The 12,010-nt window shown below is 48.4% G+C and overlaps 1 protein-coding gene across 3 annotated transcripts in view; it reads left to right on the top strand.

Moving 5' to 3' along the window:
* Positions 1-12,010, top strand: part of SLTM (SAFB like transcription modulator) — a 116,412-nt gene that overhangs the window by 74,301 nt on the left and 30,101 nt on the right. For all 3 annotated transcript variants that reach the window (XM_068275523.1, XM_068275525.1, XM_068275524.1), the window contains 2 exons: positions 3,624-3,733; positions 4,146-4,295. In XM_068275523.1, coding sequence (XP_068131624.1) covers positions 3,624-3,733; positions 4,146-4,295 — 260 coding nt within the window. The remainder of the gene's footprint in view (positions 1-3,623; positions 3,734-4,145; positions 4,296-12,010) is intronic.

Raw genomic sequence — 12,010 nt, 5'->3', positions numbered from 1 at the left:
GTGGAAAATATTAGAAATTTTCATTAACTTCTGTGAAATATTTTAATTTTGTTAAATATATAGCCCTACTAAATACAGAATTGAAAAAAAAGGTGAATTTAAATGGCATTCAAGTTGAAAAGTTAATATAAATGGTGTATGTTAGCAAAAGTGGTGACCAAAATGCCTTCCTTCTTTGTGAGTCTAATGTGCTTAGCAAGCTTGACTAAAAATTTACCAAGTAGGGAGCACTATAGATATTCATTTCCCAGCTTTACAATTTAAAACTTGGAGACTGCAGGTAGTGACAGTGGGAACAGGGGTGAGTAACGAAAACCTTATGCACATTTTGTTTCTGTAGCTGTACAGTACTTGATCCAAGTTCAGTTTTGTGCAGCCCCGTTTTGAATTGAAAAAAAGTCACTCTGGGGGTCAGTATGAATAGGTGTACAGCTGCATGCAAACGCAGGTAGACAGACTTTTACATTTAAAAAAATCCAGTGCCTAAAGTGATGCTTATACAGTAGAATCCATTTGTAGTAAACTCCAAGGGGCCAGGAAAAGTTTACTTTATCAGATTTGGTCATGCATTATTTATAAAGATGCATTTGCTAGGGCCTAATGATTGAGTTTACAGAGGTTTACTATATCAGAGTTTATTAGGAGATTCTGCTGTAATTTGCACTAGATGTGTGTTTCAGAATATAGCAGGTTGAAATATGCACGTAACTAAAGTCACACTAAACCTAAAAAAAAATATTTTAAAGAAAAATAAATAAAATATTTCCAGTGGCCTGGTCACCTGATCTAAAACCAGTCATGTACATTGTACACATTTCACTTTCTGAAGGCCAAACTCATAGACCAACTGTGAGCTGCTGCAGCACATGCTTGCCAAAGCATCACGAAAGAGAAAACTCTCACCCTCTGACAGTGACCATGGGTTCAAGCCTTAATGGACAACTGAAGTGAGAGGGCTATGGAGGCTGCCATGTTTATTTCCTTTTAACCCTCCTGGCGGTCTAATAAATTCCGCCAGGAGGCAGCGCAGCAGTTTTTTTTTTTTTTAATCATGTAACGAGCCCAGGGCTCGCTACATGATGGCCGCTGCTCAGCGGCATCCCCCTGCCCGCTTCGATCGCCTGGAGGGCTTGGGCGGGATGACATCACCGGCGTCGTGACGTCATTGGGAGTCCCGATCCACCCCTCAGCGCTGCCTGGCACTGATTGGCCAGGCACCGCAGGGGGTCTGGGGGGGCAGGGCGGCGTGACGGATAGCGGCGATCGAGCGCGGGTCGGCAGCGATCGGTGTGCTGACGCAGCTAGCAAAGTGCTAGCTGCGTGCAGCAAAAAAAAAAATTAAGCAAATCGGCCCAGCAGGGCCTGAGAAAACCTCCTGCGCGGCTTACCCCGAACTACGTTCGGGGTTACCGCCAGGAACGTTAAGCATTGCAAATAGCGCAAATAGCCTGGCAGTCCTGCTGCTCCTCTGCCTTTAATACTTTTAGCCACAGCCCCTGAAGAAGCAGCAGCAGATCAGCTGTTTCTGACAACATTGTCAGATCTGGCAAGATTAGCTGCATGCTTGTTTCTGGTGTGATTCAGAAACTACTTCAGCCGAATAGACCAACAGGGCTGCCAGGCAAACGGTATTGGTTAAAAGGAAATAAATATGGCAGCTTCCATATTCCTTTCACTTCAGTTCCCCTTCAGTTCCCCTTTAAGCAGTCATTGCCTGCAACGGATTTTCAACCAAGTATTAAAAATGAACCTGTATTTCCAAATATATTTGTCCAATTAGGGTTGGTTCACACTTGTTTCAAAACCGTAGCTGTGGCTCTGGTTTTTGTTTTTTTTCCCTGGACAAAAACAGAGCCACGGATACCAATTCTAAGATGACGCTGAGGGGATACCAATTCTAAAAATGGTGGCAGGCTTTACACACTTCAACAAAATGGACCCTTGGGCTCCGTTTTTGAAAACTGTACGGAGAGTCTGGATTTTGCAGATTTTCACGGAGCCCGTAAACCCGCGGAGGCAATAAAAAGCAACACAAAATCTGATCTCCCTCTACACATAGAACTTTGCACACAAAACAGATGCCAAAGCAGATTGCCTACTGCCTGCTCCTCCCCTCAGCGTCATCTTTGCTGACCTCTTTATCCAATACAAAACACACAGGAAGGACACGTTTTTGACATGTTTAAACACACTGCAAACGTATGCTGCAAAATTATGCTGTTGAATACCATATATCTTTGAGTCGAATAAGCAAAGGTGGTACAAGAGGTTACATTAACTGAGCAACACAGCGACCAAATTAATGTAGGTCAATTGTTGAAAAATAGTTGATGGAACCTAGGTTCAATATCTTTAAGTGGCAATATGCCACAAGATTAACACTATGTGACCAGTTTACATAATGTTAGTATAGGACCCTTAACCTTTTGGGGACCGACGTAGGTTGAATCTACGTTCAGCAGGTGGTGCTGCTGCCCTGACTGGACGTTGATTCAACGTCCGCGCTAACGAACCGTCCTGACGCGATCGTGCGCACCAGAGAGCGGAGATTAAGCTGTCATATGACAGCTGACCTCTCCTCTCAGTGATCAGCAGACATCGCGTATGGCTTCCCTCTAGTGGGATTACACCCATTGCATTACATTTACATTAGCATTAGCGTTTAGAAAAGGCTCAGTAATGTACCATTAGTGGGTTCCAGGCCTTAAAGAGAAACTCCGACCAAGAATTGAACTTTATCCCAATCAGTAGCTGATACCCACTTTTACATGAAAAATATGATTTTCACAAACAGACCATCAGGGGGCGCTGTATGACTGATTTTGTGCTGAAACCCCTCCCACAAGAAGCTCTGGTACCGTACGGTACTCTGGGCAAACTGCCACAATGTAACAATGACACACACAGGAAATGGCTGTTTATAGCTGTCTGTTAAAGCCAGAACAGCTACATAATCTGCCCACAGATGTCACCATGTAATACATGTCAGAATGTGAATCTGGGAGAGGAAAGATTTTACAATGAGCAAACTCTGACTAAATCATGTATACATAATTATTGTAAAAATTAAGCACCTTTTTATATTAAATTATTTTCACTGGAGTTCCTCTTTAAGGTCCTTTCACACCATGCAGATAGCACAGCATTATACAGTACCATAGTGTGTAACTGACAGCAAAATGGACTAGTGCCACTGTTTGTGACATTACCATTTATCATAATCAATGGCAAGTGTCCACATCAACAGAAAGGAGAGCGCATGTCACCCATAGTGTGATTACTAATACTTCAGCTCTGCCCTGTTAGTCTCTCATGGTAGCTAGAACAGGCCTTTTCTGTACTCTATATATGGCATGCTCCCCTCCCTAGTGCCTATTGCCCTCTTTTAGGCTAAGATTTTACATCTCCTGTGCCCAGCTTTTACTTATCCTAGCTGACATGGACTAATGCAAGCCTAATGGTAACTGCTACTTAAGCTTACCATGTATGTCTCTACATTGATAATACTGTGCTTTGTGCACTTAACGGTCTATTGCTAGGACTGCAGTTTAGCTACTTTCATTAAAGGGAAAATAGGGAAATTGTCTGAATTTTCACTCTTCAACCATTGCTTTTCACTTTAGGAAGTACTAGTGGTACAAGTGGAAGCTCTTTGAGAAATCTTTGGGTCAGTGGACTTTCTTCAAATACAAAAGCTGCAGACTTGAAAAACTTGTTTGGAAAGTATGGAAAGGTAGGTATTGTAATGTTGTAGTGATGTAGATGGTAATATTGTTTACCCCCATTTAATTTGTAGTTGATTGGTGGATACAGTAGACCTATGTGTATAAGTCTTTCCACAGGAGATTGACCTATAACTAAATAGTTCAATATTTGCACCTTACATTATGAAGCTATAAATACCATGCCATCTTTCCAGTCCTTTCTTTGCTTCAAAACACTGGTAGTCAGTATATATCTTTTGAATACCATGCTGACATTTTGTCTTAAATAAGTCTTGTGCATACTTCCTGGCTTTTTTTTTTTTTATGTGTGAATTCCTTTGTTTCAACTTTTTTGATGCAATGTGATTCAGGTATGCATTTATGTTCAATGAAAATTTGCATTAACCCATTTTTCCTCTCAATTTTCCAATGCTTTTGTAGGTTCTTAGTGCAAAAGTAGTGACTAATGCAAGAAGTCCAGGTGCAAAATGCTATGGAATTGTCACTATGTCATCCAGCGCAGACGTGTCCAGATGCATATCCCACCTGCATCGTACTGAGCTGCATGGACAACAGATATCCGTAGAAAAGGCAAGTATTATCATAGTCTAGCCAACAGGCTACACCTAACCAAGTTCTCTTAGAACAGTGTAGCTTACCTCCAAAATGGTACAGACTCCCTAAGACTGCCCAGGAGGAAGAAAATGAGTCCTCCCCGGTGTGGTCACTATTAAAGTGCACCTGAAGTGAGAGGGATATGGATCCTGACATATTTATTTCTTTTTAAACCATACCAGTTGGATGGCATCCTGCTGAGCTTTCAGTAGCATCTGAAACCAGCATATGGCTAATCCATTCGGACTTCAGTGAGTAATCAGGGTCTATGATTAAAAGTATTAAAGGCAGAGGATCAGAGTAAAGGCCCATACACACGTCGGACTTTTGCGAACGACGGATCGTTTGAACGTCGGGCGTGTGTACAGACTGTCGTTCGGGTGATAAGACTGGTCTTGAGCGATCTGCCGGGCGGATCGCTCAAAATCAGTCTTATCACCCGAACGACAGTCTGTACACACGCCCGATTTGGCGTGCAGACGACTCAACGAGGGGACGTTCAAACGACCCGTCGTTCACAAAAGTCCGACGTGTGTATGGGCCTTAAGACAGACAGGCAGTTTGCATTGTTTTTTTGTTTCAATATTTTTATTGAAGATTTTATTATAAGATTTTATAACAAAAGGAACCAATTCAAACAGTTGTACACGATTGTTACAGCAATAAGTGTAACCCGCACAGGGGAACACATGGGTAAGCTGGACCTTGGTTGAGGGTTAATCCGGCAGCACACGGCATCATATGCCAGAGAATCCCAACCAGGAACGCAAACATGTACAAATCGTAAAACATAGAACATAAAACAAAACACATAAGCGCTCAAACCTAAGAGGTTACTCGACGGCCAGTGTCGAGAACCAGTGGTCTCGGAAAGACTATTGGGGGGAAAAGAGGAAAGTCTTTCCAGCTTCTCCCCATATGCCCCCACCTCTTGCCAAGAGGAGCAGGTTGGGGGACAGGAAAGTGGAGAAAGGAGAAGATTAGGGTGAAGGAGAGAGAAGAGAGGGGGAAAAGGGAAGGAGAGAGGGGGAGTCCTATGGAGGAATACGAGCGAGCTCAACAGGTAGTGTAGAGATCAGTGTCTAAACCTGGGAATTCCAGATCAATCCAGGGTTGCCATATACGAAGGAATTTCTTATGTGTGTTGCGAAGAACGCTCGTTAGTTTTTCGTTGACCATAAAGTCTGACATGCGTGTTTTAACTTCTAAGAAATTGGTGGGTGTCTTCTTCCAGTTCCTTGCCACCGTCATTTTGGCAGAAAGGAAGAGGAAGGAGGCGAGTTTTGTTTTGATTTTCTGAGAGTCCATGTATCTTACCATGAAAGAGGGCTATCCATGGATCTTTACGTATAGTGATATGGAAGAGAGATTGTATAAGGCCAAAAGTTCTCCAAAAGCGAGTGACCCGGGGGCATTGCCACCAGATGTGAAACATGGTACCTTCCCTACCGCAGCCTCTGAAACATTTGGAGTCAAGCGTAGGGGAAAGTTTGTGTAGCCTGGCCGGGACCAGATCAGTGGCGTACCTAGGGCTTTTGACACCCGGTGCTTGGAATGAAATGACACCCCCCCCCCCCACCACCACCAAAAAAGGAAAGCCTGCCCCGGCGGGTAATGTCAGGTATGGGTGCCCCCCAGTATAGGTATCCTGGAATTATTGCCCCCAGTATAGGTATAGGTAGTGTAGTATAGCCACAATGTACAGTGTTTCCATACAAAATACACGATGCAGCAGTGTTTTGCCAAAATATATATATAATGTGGCAGCGATTAGGTAGCCAGATAATCCCCCCTTTAGCACAGGTAGCCAGATTAACCCCCCGTTTATAGTATAGGTAGCTAGATAACCCCCCCCCATTTAGGATAGGTAACCAACATGATACCCAATTACAGTATATATAGCCAGATCTCCCTTTAGTATATAGCCAGTGTATATATTCAGATCGCCCCTGTATATAGCCAGGGTATATAGTCAGATCCCCCTGTACACAGTCATTGTACATAGTCAGATCTCCAATGGATCCCCTTGTATATAGTTAGATCCCCCTGTATATGGCCAATGTATTTCTGGCTGAGTGACCCCCAGGTGCACACACGCATACAGACACAAGAGAGAGGAGAGGACAGGAGGCAGAAACAGAGACAGAGCAGAGAGAGAGAGACAGAGCAGAGAGAGAGAGACAGAGCAGAGAGAGAGACAGAGCAGAGAGAGAGACAGAGCAGAGAGAGAGACAGAGCAGAGAGAGAGACAGAGCAGAGAGAGAGACAGAGCAGAGAGAGAGACAGAGCAGAGAGAGAGACAGAGCAGAGAGAGAGACAGAGCAGAGAGAGAGACAGAGCAGAGAGAGAGACAGAGCAGAGAGAGAGACAGAGCAGAGAGAGAGACAGAGCAGAGAGAGAGACAGAGCAGAGAGAGAGACAGAGCAGAGAGAGAGAGAGAGAGAGACAGAGCAGAGAGAGAGAGAGAGAGAGACAGAGCAGAGAGAGAGAGAGAGAGACAGAGCAGAGAGAGAGAGACAGAGCAGAGAGAGAGAGAGACAGAGCAGAGAGAGAGAGAGACAGAGCAGAGAGAGAGAGAGACAGAGCAGAGAGAGACAGAGCAGAGAGAGAGAGAGACAGAGCAGAGAGAGAGAGAGACAGAGCAGAGAGAGAGACAGAGCAGAGAGAGAGAGAGAGACAGAGCAGAGAGAGAGAGAGAGAGAGAGAGACAGAGCAGAGAGAGAGAGAGAGAGAGAGACAGAGCAGAGAGAGAGACAGAGCAGAGAGAGAGACAGAGCAGAGAGAGACAGAGCAGAGAGAGAGAGAGAGACAGAGCAGAGAGAGAGAGACAGAGCAGAGAGAGAGAGACAGAGCAGAGAGAGAGAGACAGAGCAGAGAGAGAGAGACAGAGCAGAGAGAGAGAGAGAGACAGAGCAGAGAGAGAGAGAGAGACAGAGCAGAGAGAGAGAGAGACAGAGCATAGAGAGAGAGACAGAGCATAGAGAGAGAGACAGAGCATAGAGAGAGAGACAGAGCATAGAGAGAGAGACAGAGCATAGAGAGAGAGACAGAGCAGAGAGAGAGAGACAGAGCAGAGAGAGAGAGACAGAGCAGAGAGAGACAGAGCAGAGAGAGACAGAGCAGAGAGAGACAGAGCAGAGAGAGACAGAGCAGAGAGAGACAGAGCAGAGAGACAGAGCAGAGAGAGACAGAGCAGAGAGAGACAGAGCAGAGAGAGACAGAGCAGAGAGAGACAGAGCAGAGAGAGAGAGACAGAGCAGAGAGAGAGAGACAGAGCAGAGAGAGAGAGACAGAGCAGAGAGAGAGAGACAGAGCAGAGAGAGAGAGACAGAGCAGAGAGAGAGAGACAGAGCAGAGAGAGAGAGACAGAGCAGAGAGAGAGAGACAGAGCAGAGAGAGAGAGACAGAGCAGAGAGAGAGAGACAGAGCAGAGAGAGAGAGACAGAGCAGAGAGAGAGAGACAGAGCAGAGAGAGAGAGACAGAGCAGAGAGAGAGAGACAGAGCAGAGAGAGAGAGAGACAGAGCAGAGAGAGAGAGACAGAGCAGAGAGAGAGAGACAGAGCAGAGAGAGAGAGACAGAGCAGAGAGAGAGAGACAGAGCAGAGAGAGCAGAGAGAGAGAGAGAGAGACAGAGCAGAGAGAGAGACAGAGCAGAGAGAGAGAGAGAGACAGAGCAGAGAGAGAGACAGAGCAGAGAGAGAGACAGAGCAGAGAGAGAGAGAGACAGAGCAGAGAGAGAGAGAGAGACAGAGCAGAGAGAGAGAGACAGAGCAGAGAGAGAGAGACAGAGCAGAGAGAGAGAGACAGAGCAGAGAGAGAGAGACAGAGCAGAGAGAGAGAGACAGAGCAGAGAGAGAGAGACAGAGCAGAGAGAGAGAGAGAGAGACAGAGCAGAGAGAGAGAGAGACAGAGCAGAGAGAGAGAGACAGAGCAGAGAGAGAGAGAGAGAGACAGAGCAGAGAGAGAGAGAGACAGAGCAGAGAGAGAGAGACAGAGCAGAGAGAGAGAGACAGAGCAGAGAGAGAGAGACAGAGCAGAGAGAGAGAGACAGAGCAGAGAGAGAGAGAGACAGAGCAGAGAGAGAGACAGAGCAGAGAGAGAGACAGAGACAGAGCAGAGAGAGAGAGAGCAGAGAGAGAGAGAGAGCAGAGAGAGAGAGAGAGACAGAGCAGAGAGAGAGACAGAGCAGAGAGAGAGACAGAGACAGAGCAGAGAGAGAGAGAGCAGAGAGAGAGAGAGAGAGAGCAGAGAGAGAGAGAGAGACAGAGCAGAGAGAGACAGAGCAGAGAGAGAGAGACAGAGCAGAGAGAGAGACAGAGCAGAGAGAGAGAGACAGAGCAGAGAGAGAGAGACAGAGCAGAGAGAGAGAGACAGAGCAGAGAGAGACAGAGCAGAGAGAGAGACAGAGCAGAGAGAGACAGAGCAGAGAGAGACAGAGCAGAGAGAGAGAGAGAGAGAGACAGAGCAGAGAGAGAGAGAGACAGAGCAGAGAGAGACAGAGCAGAGAGAGAGACAGAGCAGAGAGAGAGACAGAGCAGAGAGAGACAGAGCAGAGAGAGAGAGACAGAGCAGAGAGAGAGAGACAGAGCAGAGAGAGAGACAGAGCAGAGAGAGAGAGAGAGAGACAGAGCAGAGAGAGAGACAGAGCAGAGAGAGAGAGAGAGACAGAGCAGAGAGAGAGAGAGACAGAGCAGAGAGAGAGAGAGACAGAGCAGAGAGAGAGACAGAGCAGAGAGAGAGACAGAGACAGAGCAGAGAGAGAGAGAGCAGAGAGAGAGAGAGAGCAGAGAGAGAGAGAGAGCAGAGAGAGAGAGAGAGAGACAGAGCAGAGAGAGAGACAGAGCAGAGAGAGAGAGAGACAGAGCAGAGAGAGAGAGAGAGACAGAGCAGAGAGAGAGAGAGACAGAGCAGAGAGAGAGAGAGACAGAGCAGAGAGAGAGAGACAGAGCAGAGAGAGAGACAGAGCAGAGAGAGAGAGACAGAGCAGAGAGAGAGAGACAGAGCAGAGAGAGAGAGACAGAGCAGAGAGAGAGAGACAGAGCAGAGAGAGAGAGACAGAGCAGAGAGAGAGAGACAGAGCAGAGAGAGAGAGACAGAGCAGAGAGAGAGAGACAGAGCAGAGAGAGAGAGACAGAGCAGAGAGAGAGAGACAGAGCAGAGAGAGAGAGACAGAGCAGAGAGAGAGAGACAGAGAGAGACAGAGCAGAGAGAGACAGAGAGAGACAGAGCAGAGAGAGAGAGACAGAGCAGAGAGAGAGAGACAGAGCAGAGAGAGAGAGACAGAGCAGAGAGAGAGAGACAGAGCAGAGAGAGAGAGACAGAGCAGAGAGAGAGAGACAGAGCAGAGAGAGAGAGACAGAGCAGAGAGAGAGAGACAGAGCAGAGAGAGACAGAGCAGAGAGAGACAGAGCAGAGAGAGACAGAGCAGAGAGAGACAGAGCAGAGAGAGACAGAGCAGAGAGAGACAGAGCAGAGAGAGACAGAGCAGAGAGAGACAGAGCAGAGAGAGAGAGACAGAGCAGAGAGAGAGAGACAGAGGCAGAGCAGAGAGAGACAGAGGCAGAGCAGAGAGAGACAGAGGCAGAGAGAGACAGAGGCAGAGAGAGGCAGAGCAGAGAGAGGCAGAGCAGAGAGAGGCAGAGCAGAGAGAGGCAGAGCAGAGAGAGGCAGAGCAGAGAGAGAGAGGCAGAGCAGAGAGAGGCAGAGCAGAGAGAGGCAGAGCAGAGAGAGAGAGAGACGGAGGGAAAGACGGAGCAGAGGGAGAGGGAGAGACGGAGCAGAGGGAGAGGGAGAGACGGAGCAGAGAGAGAGGGAGAGAGCAGAGAGAGGGAGAGAGCAGAGAGAGGGAGAGAGCAGAGAGAGGGAGAGAGCAGGGAGAGGGAGAGAGAAGAGAGAGCAGAGAGAGGGAGAGAGCGCAGAGAGAGAGCAGAGAAAGAGAGAGGAGAGGGACGGGAGAGAAAGAGAAGGAAGAGAGAGTGGAGAGAGACAGGTGGGAGAGAGAGAGAGCAGAGAGAGGGAGGGGCGGGAGAGAAAGAGAAGGAAGAGAGAGTGGAGAGAGACAGGTGGACGAGACAGAGGAGGGAGAGACAGAGGAGGGAGAGACAGAGGAGGGAGAGACAGAGGAGGGAGAGACAGAGGAGGGAGAGACAGAGGAGGGAGAGACAGAGGAGGGAGAGACAGAGGAGGGAGAGACAGAGGAGGGAGAGACAGAGGAGGGAGAGACAGAGGAGGGAGAGACAGAGGAGGGAGAGACAGAGGAGGGAGAGACAGAGGAGGGAGAGACAGAGGAGGGAGAGAGAGACAGGTGGGAGAGACGGAGAGAGAGACAGGTGGGAGGAAGAGAGAGACAGGAGGGAGGGAGAGACAGGGAGGGAGAGACAGGGAGAGAGAGACAGGGAGAGAGAGACAGGGAGAGAGAGACAGGAGGGAGAGAGAGACAGAGCACAGCAGAGAGAGACAGAGCACAGCAGAGAGAGACAGAGCACAGCAGAGAGAGAGACAGGCAGAGCAGAGAGAGAGACAGGCAGAGCAGAGAGACAGAGCAGAGAGAGACAGGAGGCAGTGACAGGAGGGAGACTGAGCAGAGAGAGAGAGAGACCGGAGGGAGAGACGGAGCAGAGAGAGAGAGAGAGAGAGACAGGGAGGAGAGAGAGCAGAGAGAGAGACAGGAAGGAGAGAGAGCAGAGAGAGAGAGAGACAGGAAGGAGAGAGAGCAGAGAGAGAGCAGAGAGAGAGAGAGACAGGAAGGAGAGAGAGAGAGAGAGACAGGAAGGAGAGAGAGAGAGAGAGACAGGAAGGAGAGAGAGCAGAGAGAGACAGGTGGGAGAGACAGAGCAGAAAGAGAGACAGGTGGGACAGACAGAGCAGAGAGAGAGAGAGAACAGAGAGAGCAGAGAGAGAGAGACAGGTGGGAGAGAGAACAAAGAGAGAGACAGGTGGGAGAGAGAACAAAGAGAGAGACAGGTGGGAGAGGCAGAGAGAGAGAGAGACAGGTGGGAGAACAAAGAGAGAGACAGGTTGGAGAGAGCGAGACAGAGCAGAGAGAGAGCGAGACAGAGCAGAGAGAGAGCGAGACAGAGCAGAGAGAGAGCGAGACAGAGCAGAGAGAGAGCGAGACAGAGCAGAGAGAGAGCGAGACAGAGCAGAGAGAGAGCGAGACAGAGCAGAGAGAGAGCGAGACAGAGCAGAGAGAGAGCGAGACAGAGCAGAGAGAGAGCGAGACAGAGCAGAGAGAGAGCGAGACAGAGCAGAGAGAGAGCGAGACAGAGCAGAGAGAGAGCGAGACAGAGCAGAGAGAGAGCGAGACAGAGCAGAGAGAGAGCGAGACAGAGCAGAGAGAGAGAGGCAGGTGGGAGAGGCAGAGAGAGAGACAGGTGGGAGAGGCAGAGCAGAGAGAGACAGAGCAGAGAGAGACAGGTGGGAGAGAGAGCAGAGAGAGAGACAGGTGGGAGAGAGAGCAGAGAGAGAGACAGGTGGGAGAGAGAGCAGAGAGAGAGACAGGTGGGAGAGAGAGCAGAGAGAGAGACAGGTGGGAGAGAGAGCAGAGAGAGAGACAGGTGGGAGAGAGAGCAGAGAGAGAGACAGGTGGGAGAGAGAGCAGAGAGAGAGACAGGTGGGAGAGAGAGCAGAGAGAGAGACAGGTGGGAGAGAGAGCAGAGAGAGAGACAGGTGGGAGAGAGAGCAGAGAGAG

Source organism: Hyperolius riggenbachi, chromosome 3, assembly GCF_040937935.1.
Source record: "Hyperolius riggenbachi isolate aHypRig1 chromosome 3, aHypRig1.pri, whole genome shotgun sequence".
NCBI lineage: Eukaryota > Metazoa > Chordata > Amphibia > Anura > Hyperoliidae > Hyperolius > Hyperolius riggenbachi.
Note: the sequence above shows the minus strand (reverse complement) of the source record. Positions and strands in the feature narration are given on the sequence as shown.